The 15,911-nt window shown below is 42.4% G+C and overlaps 1 protein-coding gene across 1 annotated transcript in view; it reads right to left on the bottom strand.

Moving 5' to 3' along the window:
* The window catches only part of ADAMTS5 (ADAM metallopeptidase with thrombospondin type 1 motif 5), a gene marked incomplete at its 5' end in the record, with an annotated part of 38,640 nt that overhangs the window by 9,450 nt on the left and 13,279 nt on the right, over positions 1–15,911 (bottom strand). The window contains 5 exons of the mRNA XM_053934805.1: positions 406–581; positions 1,221–1,396; positions 1,820–2,003; positions 3,135–3,418; positions 7,188–7,355. Of these exons, the coding sequence (XP_053790780.1) occupies positions 406–581; positions 1,221–1,396; positions 1,820–2,003; positions 3,135–3,418; positions 7,188–7,355 (988 nt within the window). The remainder of the gene's footprint in view (positions 1–405; positions 582–1,220; positions 1,397–1,819; positions 2,004–3,134; positions 3,419–7,187; positions 7,356–15,911) is intronic.

The raw sequence follows: 15,911 nt of genomic DNA, 5'->3' as shown, positions 1-15,911 counted from the left end.
CAACAAGTGGGAAATGCAAAATTTCAGAGAGATGCAGATAACCCTGATCCCAACAACTTTCTGATTCACCTCTCTCTTCCTTTTCCTCTGTCCTCTAGGAACCACAATCCATCTGACACAGCAAGATTTGCAAGTGGCACGACTTGCTATTCCTGTTGGTGCTCACCTGCTTCACTAGCACTTTGTATCAGAAATGAGCTGGCTGCAGTTTTGCCAGTTGATCTTTGCCAATTTCGGGATAATGCTAGGAGCCAGCTGTGCACATCTGGAATCTGCAATAAGCCACAGGCAGTGTGGTTTTTTCCCCCCATGTGAAAGCAAATTGCATTTAGAGGCAGAAAGCAAGCAGCACGTGGCAGAGTAACTATTTGCACAACAAGATGTGTTTGCTGTAGAGATCAGTACCTCTTTTTGGTGAAGGTTCCCATGACTTTTGTGCAGCTGGAGTTGTCTCCTCCACACACCCCACACTTGTCATACTGGAGTTTGGATCCGATGATGCCATCACAGCCCGTTCGGATGCACTTCCCTCGCACACAGACTGAGTTGCTGTAGGGTCGACACTCCGTGCCATCAGTGACCTGGGCAAGCAAATAAAACTTGCTTCAAACTGCCACAGAGATCTGTGGGTTTGGATCCACCTGGCAAAACCTAGCTCCTCATTTTAGTCACCAACTCAGAGCAGGTCGCCTCCCCTGACAGACCACACTGAGCTTCTCTAATATTGATGGTAAAAAAGCAGATGAAATTTAGCAAAAGGACAAAAGCAAGGACAGCTAGCTTTCAGTTCGGACTGCATCTGATAGAACAAACTGACCAGAAGTCACATCTGTGCCACTAATTATCCTATGCTAATTGGTTCCTTAGAAGTTATTCTGGGCTCCTTAAACATAGTTCAGGGTTAGACCTACTCTTTTCTTCTAATACTCTTTTTCCTCCAGAAAACCTCATAATGACAGAAAACCCTTTATCCACTACTGAAAACAAACTACTGCCGAGAGGCCCATAACTGTCATGCACTCACATACTGAGATATGGAAAAACTTATCTCATTTTCTGGCCCTAAGGTACAACCACTGGATCGAACCATTAAATCTGATCACACAGTTAAATATTTGCATCATATGATTAACTTCTTTTCCCTGGTTGTAGGGAATGATTTCTAAAATATGGGACACTTCTAAGCTGGAGCATGAAACCCCGACTGGAGCTGCCATTACCTTCTGAGAAAATACCACATAATAACCAGTTCCTTTGGCTCGGCAGGTGAGCTTGCAGACGTCTCCAGGCAGTACTCCAGCATACTTGGGGACCCATTCCACAAAGGTCTTGACCCCTTTTGCATCAGACTGATAGCCATTCCTTGCTTCACACTGCTCTTGTCGGAAGGATTTAGCTGTGGAATTATTCACGTCATTAGTGGCTATTTCAGACCATGCTGCAAATATCATTATGTCCATCTATTATTCCACTTTCTTTCCTACATCATTTTTAAGTTATGTCACACCACTTCTTTACTTAGAACTGGCCTTCCAATCCCTCTACTGTTTTAGCTTGGAAAACTCCCAATGGCATAACAAGCACTAAAGGCCTAAAGTTTGCATGAGGTTTCATTTGAGAGGACTGACTTTTTTCGCTTTCTCTACGGCATCCAGGGCGAGGTGTGGGTGAAGAATTAGGATATTGTACTAATGCTGAACGTCTTGCCTTGATAAATACAACCTGGGGAGGCTACAGTGAGCCTTTGCTGTGTGGTTTCAGGGCAGATATTCAGTGTTCAGTGTCTGGGAAGGGAGGGCTGGAGCAGGGGGGCACTCACCGTTGGCGGGGCAGGGGGTGACGTTGCAGGAGCGGTAGATGGCCCGCTTGCCCGTGCAGTACCTCCCGTTGTTCCTGGGGGCTGGGTTGTTGCAGTGGCGATAGGCAAACTGAACTCCCCCCCCACAGGTACGTGAGCACTGTCCCCAGGGTCCCCAGGATCCCCAGTTGCCATGGCTCGAAGCCTGAAAAACACATGGAACAGCAGGAGGTGAGTTCGTCACCCAAGCATGAATGGAGCTGCTGCCTCAAAGTCGCGGCTAATGTCCTCAACTGAAGGCTATCCCATTCAGGGGTAACAGGTCTTAGGAACCTTCTTTCTCCCAGCAAAGTTAATTTCTATCTTTTATTTGCACACTGATGATGACATCTCATTTGCACTGCGGGTGCAAAGGCACTGCCCATCCTTGCTCCACGCAGCTGCCTCCAGCCTCCTCACAGAACACACCCGTGGTTTCATGGACTGCTCTTTTATTTTTTGCTATTCCTTCCAGAAAGGCCCCTTAAACTGGCTCCAAGGGGTTCAACTCCCAGAATAAACCCATACTTCTTATCTGAGATTAATTAAATCCAGCTATTATGATGTGTAGGTATTGCTTGGAATTACTGGCAATAGATGGAGTTGTCAACTCTGCTACATTGGCTGTAGTATTGCAATATCAGGTAGAAGTATTGAAATCCATTAAAAAGGGTATAAGAATCAATTAAAAAAGTGTTTAAAAGGCTGTATCTTGATTTGAATGGCTCCCATAATTTGCAAATATTTTCACAAAGCTCTACAAGTCCACATCTCTTCTGTGGGTGTAACAGAAGGGGCTACTGTCTACCCAGAGAATTTAGAAGTATTTCAACTGTGCAGCTGACAGCTCTCATGGGGATGGAGATTCTTCAGATGTATAAAGTAGACAGAGGTTCTCTGTCACTGGAAGCACAAATTTTTCTGATCCAGAAGTTATATTCTGGATTAATTTCATCTGCCCTTTTCTTCATTAGAATTAGGGCCTTGGAACCTTTCAGATGAGGGCTGTAAGTTAAATGTAGAGATGAGATTTATCTTGCTTTCCATGCCAGGTCAGAAATTCATGTCCTGATAAATGCCATTTACTGAATGGGCAAATCACTACCTCCAGTGTTCCAGGAACACTTTAAGGCTTTCCTTAAAGAACAAAATACACTTCCTGAACTTCAGCAGCATTTTTCCTACATCCCTCACCAACAACACCCCAATTACGTGCTTAAAAAAACCGAGGCAGCTTTCAATCTGACTCCCACAAAAACCCAGCACCTCCGAGGGATCACCTCTTGGGGTGACTTACAGAGTAGTATTTCTTCTTGGTTTTGTCCACGCATTTCCCTTGGAGGCAGATCCTTCCTTTGCCACAGGGGGTTCCCTCGACGGCGGGCAGCTTCTTGGTGAGGCAGACCATCTGTCCCTGGCGCACCACGGCGCACCAGAGGCGCGAGCACACGTCCATGCCGGGGCACACGGTGTACTCGGCGCCGAACGCCAGCTTGCACTGCCGGATGGCGTCGTACGTCTGCCCCGGCAGCTCCTCGGGGCCCACGATGTGCTTCCTGGGCTGGTCCAGCAGGCAGTTCCCTACAAGAGCAAGCCAAAGTGTTGTTCACTCAGTTATTGACTGGTATTTTCCCTGCAGTGCTGCAAAGTCGTTCGGGCGACAGCGAGCCTCCTTCGAGGGATGGTGATGTGAACATTCTGAGGCGGCATCAGGTTTTGCATGAGGTCAAACTGCTGCCACTGTGTTCTGACCCCGCTGCTGAGCTGCCTGTTCCCAGCCTGAGGTGTAAATGAGTTTACCCAGGTCCTTTTGGCCTTTCAATCCTTTACACAAGACTAGGAACACATTCTGTGCTATTTGTGATTTAAGGAGCAAGCTAGACTCATGTAAGCAAGACTCAAAGCAAGCACAGTTGTTTGAGTTTTAAATGAGGATGACAGAAATAGTAAAGCTTCTAAAAGGATGCCAGAAAAATCAAAAAGCACAGACTTGCAACCAATGAGGCCAAGCACCCAAACAAAACATATCGAGAAATGAAAATTTCTACCAGCCTAAAGGAAAAATATAAGCTACGTATCAAAACTAATGTTGCCACTAAAGCTGGACTGCACTTTTCTTTTAAGGAGTGATATTTGGCTGCTTATGGAACTAGTTTGAAAAGGGTCATCCATTTCATACAAAAACCCATCAATAACAGGAAGAAAGAAATGCATGAATGTAAAGATTTGTATATGTGTTTGAAGGTCTGCAGTGGTCAAGATTTGTCTGGCACACTCTAGAAATGAGAATTCGCATTTATGTTCTAGGTATCTTCTGATAGCTGTTTTTTTTTACTATTGAAAACCTCACTTGTTGACACGGAGAACTATTTATTCAGTGTAACCTCTTTTACACTTCATGAAAGGGATATGTGGTCTGGGCAAGCTTCACTCATCCTCGGCCAAAATAACTCACCACAATTTACCTCACTTTGGAACCCACACCAGTGTTCTTCACTTGCATCATGGTTGAAAAAAGCCTATCTATAAAACCTTCACTATTTACACAAAATGGAATAGAATTTCAAGCCATGGCAGGGAGTTTAAGCAAACCAAATACCCCATTTCTCAACAGCTTGAGTTTTCCTTCCAAAACACACACTTACTGCAACTGTTCTACTCCTCTAAAGACTAATGCCAATTAGCCAAATTAGCCAAAAATTCTTTGTGTGTGATGACTTGCAACCAAAAACTCTCTTGTTAAACCTGTTCCATTTGCTGACCCTGATTTACCCTAGCCTTCTATTTAATCTGGATTGTGCTGAAATTTTAATGCAGACAAGGTGTGCCAATGCTAGCTGTCATGAGCTAAAGATAATTAAAAAAACCCTGGGTTGTTGTAGTGTAAAATATTAGATATGTGATGAGGAGTAAGGTTTTTCCTGGAGCTTCTGGACATAATTTGCATTAAGTTCTGGCAAAAATACTCTTTGTAAAAGTAAACAGCAGTGGAAATCCTCCTTCATACACCTCGTGAGGAGAGAGAAAGCCACTGAAATGTGAGGGCAGTGATGGGAAGGCTGTAGCATGTCAATATTCAGTATTACACACTGCTTTGGTACCTATGCCTAAGTTTATCAAACTCCCAAGCAAAGCTGTTTTTCAGTATTTTAAAACACCATACTAACACTTTATTTCGACTGGAAATAAAAATTTAGAGAAAAAGGAAAGAAAAGTCTAATCCTTGCATATACTCATCTGTCAGTCATTTCAGTTAAAACCCATTATATGTGAGTAACAAGCAGGTTTCACAAGCTCACACAGCAAATATAGCATTTTTTCCCCTCCAGAACACAGGGAAATGAGATCCAAACTTCTCTTTAACTGAGGGAAGTTGTGCAATGTCTACAACGCCAGGTGCTCCAGCTGATCTTGCACGATAAATTCAAAACTGAAGATAGGGAAGGCCCCTAAGTATTTCCCACAGGAAAAAAAAAAAAAACATCTTTATATAGGTGGACTGTAGCAGTGTCTGTGTTTGGACAGGGTGCAGTGAATTATTGCAGGTGTTTTTACCACCAGCTGGTCCAACCTCCTGCTTGTCATGGCCCCTGGTGGGAGGGCAGAGGGGGCTTCAATTCTGCATTACATTTCAACATCCAGAGATAGACATACTGCTATTCCCTCTTTTTTTTTTTTTTTTTTTTTTTGTCCTGGGCACCAAAGAACATCTTTGTGCCCTGGAATAGAGCAACATTGTTGGCTGATGACAGTGCTAATTAAGCCATCTCATTATCTCTCTCAACGCCATGTGTAATGTATCTTGGGGAAAAAAAAAAAAAAAAAAAAAAGAAGGAGGAACAAGATCTGTGCAGGAAGCAGATAAGCAGGATATAAATTAATTAAAATACAAACAGTCCTTGTTCCAGGTTGCACAGAGCACTGGGACTGAACACACTAAGTCCCAAGCAACCATCCCAAGCCTGGTGGTTGGCATGACAATAAAGGCAATTAGTACCTTTGGAAAGGCTTGGCTAAAAGCAGATGGATATAAATGTCACTCTCCTCTGGACACAAACCAAGCCTTTTCTTCCTAAATGTCAAACTGTTGTCTGGGGTCATCTCGTGAGTGTAAAAAAAAATGGTGATACCACGACAGAGCTGTTTATTGTCCTCAGAGCAGGCCCCAGGAGAGAGGGAATCAGCACCTTGATCCTCCCCAGCCCCCCTGGCTGACCTTGGACGAGACATTTCCGTCCGGATTTACTCAGCTGGCTTCATGTAATGCTGGTGTCTGCAGTGCACTCAGCTGCCAGGTGTTTCACTGCTGAGGAAAATCAGTTTGTGGTGTCATTCAGCACCACTCATGCCCCCAGAGCTGCTGAGGCCACTGATTGTCAGATGAAGTTTTCATATCATTTGAAGTCAAATTATTGACTTCCATTTTGACTTAATAGATGGCATTTGTATTCTGGTAGGACAGATCTGTGATTAAAAAAAAAAAAAAACAAACTGGGAAATTATAAATATCTACAGAAGACTGTTACTTAGAAAAGGTCTGTGAATGGCTGATCCATCAAGAAAAGAGACTCCTTAAATATGCATTGGAAATCACACCAACAGCATCAGCAATAAAATGAATTCCCAGAGGACTATAGACCTACATGATGAGAGGTTCAAATTTTCTATGAATAATTTCATCATATCAATACCTCTTGAAGACCACACACCTAAATGATAGATACTCATGAACTGAGGAGAAAACAGTTCCTTACACTCTCTGAGAGGTCATTCATGGATGGTGGGAGAGTTACCTCAGTAACTCAAAAGGGAAAGTTCTCTTCATTTGTGGAAATTAATTTGGTAATATTAAATCAATGCCAGAGCAATATGGATCATAAAATAGGATAGTACAGATTAATGGATCTAATAAAATTGAGAGAAAAAATTAAGTCATTCAGAGAAAAATATTTCAGAGAGCACTGAAACCAGCCAACAAAATATTTAAAAGCAAACCTTTACATTCAGCAGACACACCATACATTTATCCATAAGCATTCTGGTTACCATAACAACTTGATCCATTCACTCAGTTATGTCATTTTTATCTCAGCCTTTTGGAATTTGAGTGGTTTGTTTAATAACTGCAGTTGCTTTGGGAGCACAGTGAAGACTTTAAAATTCATTAAAGAGTGAAGTCGAAGACTATGCTTTTTCATTTCTACTTTTGGAAAACGAATGTTTTGTCCTTATTCCCCAAGGGGTAAATGTCATATTTAGCAAATAAGCTGCCATAAAATGTTCTTAATAAAAAATACAGATTGACAGTAAGAAGTATCATGTAGCTGACACAGGGAGTGGTAACACATACCATGGCCATCATCAAAGAATTCTGTGATAGTTGCTGAAGTGCACTTGGACCAGGGTTTTGAAGCATCAATGCTGGTCAGAATGGAGGACATCAGGCGCTTGTCTTCCATGGAGCCAAAGTTCTCCTCACAGAACTTGGAGTCATCATGGGAAAGCCCAAGCAAGTGCCCTGTGGAAATGAAACAAATTAATTAAATTATATGACTATCCAGAGTTTACCAGCTGGAGCTCACAGTCATGTGAGGGAAGGGAACTGTACTCAAATTATTTATCAACAATTGACTTCTAACTGTTTCTTCAAATCATCTTCAGCAAGAAAAACTTTGTGGAAATGTTCTGCAATAGTCTAGAAAGGTGCTACATCTTTTTAAAAAGCTAAAAATAAAAGTATTTAAGATGCAACTAAACAAAAGGTAGAAGAATGAATGGGAATAAAGCTGCAGAGAGCTGAAGCCTGAACTTAATGCTTCAAATGTTCAACCTAAGCCAGAAGTTGATTAATAAGATATGCAGGGCTAAACCAAGAGTGCTTTAACAACAAGGACAAGACCACCCATCAAAGCCACTGCAGGGAAAAAAAAAGCCTGATGCCCTGAAAGGGACACATTCTGCAGGATTTGGCCTTTTCTTTTTTTCAGGTAAGAAAAACCATTTTTGTTTGGCAATACTTCCTATTTAAGGCCAGATAATGCTGGTTTTATGCTGCACTAAGACACTGAATATCAGGAGGTACACGTCAAGTTTCAATCTGACACAGCACTACATAACAAAGACTTGCTCTGAAGAGATGACAACAGCTTTGTTTCTTCCAGACAAATGCTGGTGTTGAGCAACACAATTCACTGCTAAGATTATTATTTCAAACTGACAGATTCTTCTGACAGAGTAACCAAATAATGAGTGCACCACTTCTAACCTTCCAGAGCAAATTCTCTGGAAGAGGGCTGAGCATTTAATACATTGTATTTACATTGCATTTACTGATCCAAGATTGCTCACAGTTGTAGAAATTACCTCACTGCAAAATGTTTGTGAAGTAAGGCACTGAGGGTCTCTCAGTGGAAAAGGAGTTTAATTTTTAAGTCTTTGCCTTGGAACTAAACAGCCCTGGGTGAAAAAAAAAAAAAAGCTGGAGCACTGATCCAAAGAGTTTGGCTGAGTAACATCCCATGGCACTCAGCACTGGGATATGAATGATAGTTGGGTGCACACCAGCAACTCCAGGATGTAATTTTTCAGAGTGCTCAGCGTTTTATAGCACCATTCAGAACCACCCAGAACTCTGTGACATGGAGCTTTCAGTCCTGCAGGGCAGAACTGCAGTTTGTCACAGCCTCTGGTACCACTCTGCAGCACTTCACCCATGTAAGATGTAGTCTTGTTCTCCAAACAAATCCCTTTATTGCATAACTGTACTTCACTCTGCAGGACTGTTCACTTTCTGCTGAGGACATCCCATGTAAGTACATAATTAAACAATACAGTGCACATATTCACAGCCTGTTAATGCTCCTGCAGCTTGGGCTGCTCTTGAGTTTCTCTGCTACCTATGACATCTTTCTTTTTTTCTCCTTCATAGAGCCAAATAAAAAAAATACCCTTTGGATATGAAGCAGCTTGTAGGTAAATTTCAAGCTCTTCCCTTGGAGCAGAGAGACTGAGGACTTCTTCGTAACACTGTTGCAATTTAGCTGCCCTGCTCAGAAAAAGGCTGGACAGCCTCTATGGAGAATTTCAGAGTAAATAAATAAACGCTTCTCAGGCCACTGTTCAGCACAGAACATTTCATCCCAAACACTTTGGCAAAAGCAGAGGAATCTGAAACAGGGTCATCTCCTGGAAAGTGTCAGGCTACTGAATTCACCTTTAATTAGAGAGCAGCATAACTTCTCTGCTTTACACTGATAAATGGGGTGAGCTGAGGACACACCTCATTAGCAGCATCTACTTTGTCATATTAAATCAGGCCATTGTTCCAGTGCATGACAAGAACCAAGTCACTTACTTGGCAGACTTCAGCCTTTTGGAGGAGGAGAAGCTTCCAAAGTATTTGTGAATCTCACTCCTTATGTTTAAAATTTTCAAAAATAATTTAAAAACCCCATCATGACAAGGAAAGAAGCAGTAAGCAGTGAATAATTTCCAAAATATATAGTTCTGACTGTCAGTGTTTGGGCTTCTAAATTAGCCCCCCAGTGATGTTAGTGAGGATAATAGCATTAAATGTATGGATTTTAGCTCTCCATACTCATTTGCCAGTAAATTTTGTATGCATGTGTCCTGGGGTGACAGACACATTCACTTACAAACACTGTAAATGCAACTCTCAAAGGATTTTATGGAGCTAAAATTCCTAATTCTTACCACAACCTAAATTTCTCCCTGTTCTAACTTTGCCTTTTAAGGCACTCTGACCAGACTTAGAAGTGATTAAAGCACATGACAAACTCCCAATGATGCTGCAATTTGGTTTTACATTTCATTAAAAAGAATCAAAATTCAAAACATCACAGGGCTCTGTAATCTCTAAATACTGCTTGGCTAGGTTTTGCCCCTTTTAGCACAGAAGTGAGAACAGCAAAGGCCTTTAACACCTGTATCCTTCATCCTTTGGCATCCAAAAATTAAGGACGGGACACTTCTCTTCCTACTTCAAGAAGTCTCTCCCTACCACTCCTCGCATGCATAAACCCCTGCTGATGTTATTATATGACATTAGGGTGGTTTCTGGCATTTTCTGGTGGGGTGTTTCCCTTCCAAATTGGAAAGGTTGATCCTTCAAGTGACCCTGCATGGAAGCAGAGCTCTGGAGAAAGCTCTGGACAGAAGTGAAGACTCGAGGAACACAAATCTTACAAAGAGAGCTTTTGAAAACAATGCCAATTTTAGCCCCACCCCATTTTGTACGAGTACAAACGTCAAACTGGGCTATTAAAGAAAAAGAAAAGGCTCCCAGCAGCTGTGTAAAATGATGACTGATTGAGAATGGGTTCGTAGATTATCTGCTGTTTTCTACTTAATGAAGCATCTTACTGGTGCTGACAGGTCCCACTGAGTGAAAATGACATAATACAATTTTACCAGCAGGATGGTGTTTGGTTAAGTTATGCTGTAGGAATGCATGAAATGGTGAAGGAAACAGATGGAGGGGAGGGAGGGTTTGCCCTCTTGTAGCCAAGGAGGAGGTGGCTTGCTTGTAAATTCATCTCAAACTCCAAAAAGACCAACAACCCAAATGGAATGACATCCTCTCCTCACAGCTTTCCCTGATGAAGACCAACACCTTCTACAACCCAAAAGGAAATAATATCTGCAATGGGTTCAAAAAATGATCCCTACACCTTGCAGGAATGGGGTGTATATCCCTAATACAAGGAGAGAATTCTTCAGAGAAATTATGACAAGTCAGTTGAAACTTTCATCCTCTCTAAGGATCAGGACACGAGCCCTGCAGGGAAAGCAGGAGTGCACCAGAGCTGAGCTGCATGTGTGGTGAAGCAGCTCTCTTATACCCAGGAACACTGGGAAGCAAACCAGAATCACAGGATATCCTGAGCTGGAGGGAACCCACAAGGATCATCCAAGTCCAGCTCCTGGCCCTGCACAGGACAGCCCCAAGAATCCCACCCCGTGCCTGACAGGATTTTCCAAATGCTTCTTGGAGTCTGGATATTTCTGGTTTTTCTTAATATACAGTTCTAGACTATCTGCAGAGGTTCTCTGAACGAGCAGCATGCAAAATTACTGTACTGTCACACATTTTTCACTGGTGTTTCAAGCATTAGAAACAAGAAAACAAAATATCCACAACATACAGCAAGCCAACTCCAGGCTTTGCTAAAGCACAAACCAAGGTGGGTCTCCTGGAAAAAAGCCACCAATCCCTGCTTATGGACAAGAACTTGGACAGCATGTCAAAGAGCTGTTCTTGCACTCCCTCTGACCACAGGAGACATGCAAGGTGACACAGCAGGCTGGAAAATGCTGCAGGCATTGTAATTTGTTTTCTCAGAGGAGCTCAGCTCGGATGAAGCACGTGTTTGCCAGTGAGGTCATGCCTTTCACCTCATTTCCACTCGGGGCAACTGGGGAGCAAAAGAAGGTCAAGAGATTTGCCTCAGGTTCCCCCGTGAGTCAGTGGCTCTCGTGGGATCAGGGTTCAGGAAGCTCCTGGCTCAACATTCCCTGGGCTAATAATCACCAGCCCAGACCTTCTGCATCAGCCTCCTGCTCTCCCCTTGGCTAAACAAAGATTGCATGTGGGACCTCTGTCAAAATAAAACCATTTCTTCTGGCACGGGCTGTTCTTCTAACTCCAGTGAGTTTCTGACTCCTTCTTAAGAACTTCATGCTGGTATCTCTCAGAAATCCTCCTGAAGCCATGGTGGAGCTAAGCAATAACAATTAATAAAGCTGGTGGTTTTTTTTAATAAACAGATGTGATTTGAATTACATGAGCTTACAAAAAAAATGCATAGAATATAAAACTAGCCGTTCCTATTTTTTTAATTCTTGAACTTTAGGTAGACTTTTCTTTTCTTTGACTGCTATCAGCCACTTATGAAAGAAAAAGGATTAAAAAAAAATCCACTCTCTCTTTTAAATCTCCAGCCCAGAGGCAGTTTTTAATATTTCTGGCTTAAAAGAGTTCTTCAGACTCAATGAAACAATAGTCTGGAGTGCAGCTTCTTCTCAGGAGCAGACATTAAAAAAAAAAAAAAGGCTCAATCAGACATTCACCCACCAGTGCTGCAGACTTTACATAAAACAAACCTGTGCTGAGCTGGCTTGTTGTAACAGACTTGTGGGAGATCACAGACACATCACCCCTGTCAGACAGGCCATTCCCAGGCAAGGTTCTGCCCAGGCAATCCTGAGACCACTGTGTCCACACACACTTAAATAATCATTAAAAAGATGTGGCCTTGGAGGTCCACAGTGCACTAATTAATGGGGCATGTAGAAGAGAAATATTCATTTTAATGAAGAAACAGGAGATGGTGACACCTATTTCACACCTGTTCCACTCAGAGGAGCTTGGAAAGAACATAAATTCACAGCAGCTCACGGTAAACGAATGAATGTGTGGGAGTACACAGGGCAAGAATGTAAAAATTGCACTGTCTGCTGCATGAGAAGTCTCCCCCCACAAAAACTGCATTATTGGATTGGTTTTATCTACCTGCCAAGGAGGAAAGGAATCCCTACTTCACCCTGCAGTCTGGAAGGCTGGAGGCCTGGCTGAACACTGAACTTCTTTTAGGATCATAAAATCAGAGATCACTTAGGTTGGTTGGAAAAAAACCATTGAGCACAACCATAAACCTAACACTGCCAAATCCACCACTAAACCATGACTGTAACATATTTTTTGATAATGACTGCTGTGAAGTATTAGGCAAAACACAGAGTTTTACAGTTTGCTTTAAGCACCATGTCTGCTGCAGGTGGAGCGATGATATATTTTATATAACATTACAAGTTAATAAAAATATTACTGGGCAAGCCAAGAATTTTTATTCAAAATTTTAACCAGCAACCTTTTAGACAGCTGATGTTTGCTTTTTGAGGCATCAGCTTAATTTTCTGTCCCACCTTCAGCTCTTGTGAAGGCTTAGTTTTGTCTGCCCACCTTTTCTCTTAATCACAAGGGGTATGCTCATGAAGGCTTAATTTGAGAGCTTTTGCAAGCAGAAGTTAAGATAGAACTTTGAAAAAAAAGGTTCAAAGAGGAGGAATCAAGCAATTTTCCTGATGCATGTCAGCAGAGAAGACTTGGATGAGTATACTCTCTTGTTATTTTTTGTTGTTTCAAGAAAGCAAATCTTCCTAATTACGATTACCTGGATATTTGCCTAAACTTCATCTGTCACGAAGGAAACCTAATATGAGACTCACAACCTCCACTGTTTTTCTCATGTGGCTGTGAGACTTTGTGCCCTTGGGGATGCATCCCCCTTGAAATGAAAGGCTCCAGGAGATTTGTAGCTGTCAGGTCTGAAGCTTGTCTTTATCTGCTTTATCTTGACAGCCTTGAAATCAAAGGGCTGCATGTTCAGCAGAACATGGCAAAGGAAAGATTGCTGTCTTTAGTTACTTTTGAGTGTACACAAAATGAGCACATGTGGTAGAACAAGGAGTGGGAGGATTTTTTTTGTCTCTTCTACGGACATCAAAAGACTCCTTTAAGTATCACACACATTGTTCTCAGTTTCATTTGTTACTGAAGGAGGCAGAATCAGAGTTTGCTGTAAGTCAGACATGGTATTCCTTCCTCAGTGGCCTGCAGCTCAAACACAGCTCAGGCTCTGAATGAGCAGCTCCAATCCATCCAGAATTCATGGTATTCCGATTTACTTCAGTGAACCACGCGAGCAGAGATGCCAGGAGCAATACTTCACTTCTAAAATAGCTTTTTTACAGAAAACCATGCTCTCTAATACATTTTGCTAATGGTGCTCATGACACTTTTGTCCTGAGTGGTGACAGAGGCCACAGAATGATGCCATGCTGGAAAAGATTTGTTATCAAACTCCTTACTTAACACACGAAGAAAATTCTTGGCTGTGAGGGCAGAGGCCCTGGCACAGAAAAGCTGTGCCTGCCCCATCCCTGCAAGTGTCCAAGGCCAACTTCAAGCAACCTGGAATAGTGGAAGGTGTCCTTGCCCATGGATCATTTTTAAGACCCCTCCAAGACAAACCATTCCATGATTTTCTCATTTTAGTTTCTGTGCAGTGCCTTGGTTTCAGGCATTACACAGCCCAGCTGTGGAGGATGTTGTGATAACTCATTGCCACAGAAGATGACGCTGAGCAGAGGCCTTGAAAAGGCATCCTGTGCATCCCTCTGCCCTGGGGTAGGATCAGCATCCCCTGAGCCACAGCTGCTTTAGCCAGATGGCTCCTGTGAACCTCCAAAATCAGAGCCTCCCCAAGCACTTCACTCCTGCCCTCAGCTGTCCTGCTCAGATGATTTTGGCTAATGCTTAAAGCAAATCTCCCCTGCTGCAATTTCAGGCCATTACCCCTTGTGCTGTCCCAGGTGGACATGGGAAATGATTTATTATGCAAATTTTTGCAGCAATTTTTTAAACGTGTTTGAAGGCTGCTTTTATCCCACCCTTTGGCCTTCCCTCCCCCAAAAGTCACATGTGAAAGATAAAAGGAAACTAATGAACAAAGGTTTAATTAGTTCCACGCAGCAATGCTAAAGCTATAGCCTAAAAATAAAATACTTGGAAAGAACATCAGTAAACCATATTACTCAGGAGGACAGGAGGAGTAACTGCGTGCCAGAGTGTTTGTGTAACAGAGGAGTAGGAACATTGCAAAAGGTCAAATGGACATTATCACTGAGAAAAAAAGGCTGTATTGCCTCTTTTTTAAAAAGTAAGTTTCTCAAGATTGATGGAAAGAACAAAGATAAATATAATTTAAAATGCTAGGCCCATGTAACTCCCACTGAGCTGAACTGGAGCTTTGCCTGCTTGAAGGCTGCAGAAAGGCTGTTTTTGTACTTGAGGACCAGATCAAAACTCACAGGAGACTCTAGATCAAAACTCAGGTTTAATTCTTGGCCTTCTCTGGGATTCCCTTTGTGATTTGGGGAATTTTCCTATTGATAAAACAAGCAGTAGCTCCACTTAGATCCCCTTGAACTCTTCTCATTTTGCTTTTGTAGATGGCAAACGGTTTAGGGTGTGGTATGGTTGTGCCAAAGCACAGTGGGACTCCAGCACAAACTTCTGACCATGACTGGACCTCAAAACACAACACCAGGCTGCAAAACATGGAAACATCCCATCACAAAATATGTCAAATGTAATTCCAGCTGACTGACTGTGCCTGTTGCTGATGTTGGATCATGCTGATCTTCACTTGTTTATAATTCAGAACTGTCAAAGTAACAAATCTCTGATCCAAAAGCCCAGAGTATTAGAGTGCAAATCTCACTGTTTTTGCTTCCTGATGGTTATTTTAATAAGGGACACATGGAGAAGCAATGTAGTGCTGCCCTATGAAAAACATTAAATAACTGCTGAGATTATGAGCAATCTCAGGTTCTTTAATGCTCTCCTCCACACGTCCCCAAGAGGCAGGGAAGTGCATGAAGCAAGGAAACATCATTTTTTGCAGACAATTGGCTGCTGATAACAAAGGCTTGGAGAATGCCTACATACTGTGCCTAAGCTCAGACAGCTCTGCAGTGCTGTGGAGGTGTAGTTGAAGGAGCTGCTAGAAGTAAAAAAAAAAAGCATCCATATGCTACAACATGGTGATGATTTCAGGCAAGAATCCAGGGGGTTATTTTTGAGAAAATGAAGCTACTGCTGTCCCAAGTGACAGCAGCTTGTCCCCTGCTAGAAAATAACCAGATATGGATTTACTGTTGGTGGCTGGATGTCTTGGCAGGCTGTGATTTCAAAGTAACATTTATTGTGTTAGCACTGCTCCCCTGTATTCTGAGGAGAAACTGGATTACCACATTCGAAGTTAGAAGGTTTCTTTCTGGTTTTTTTGTTGCATTATCCTCGTTTTTTTTCCATTTGACATTGGAGAAAAGCTATTACTGATTTTCCTACATACAAGTAGGACAAGATTTAGGTCCTACCTTATCAAACTTTACATAAATATCTCCACCACCTTTTGAATTTGGCTGCATCTATTCCTTCCTGTGCTCTCCTTTACAGGCCTGTGCAGGGTTTGCCTGCTGCTGCTCATTC

The sequence above is a fragment of the Vidua chalybeata genome, chromosome 2, assembly GCF_026979565.1.
Source record: "Vidua chalybeata isolate OUT-0048 chromosome 2, bVidCha1 merged haplotype, whole genome shotgun sequence".
NCBI lineage: Eukaryota > Metazoa > Chordata > Aves > Passeriformes > Viduidae > Vidua > Vidua chalybeata.
Note: the sequence above shows the minus strand (reverse complement) of the source record. Positions and strands in the feature narration are given on the sequence as shown.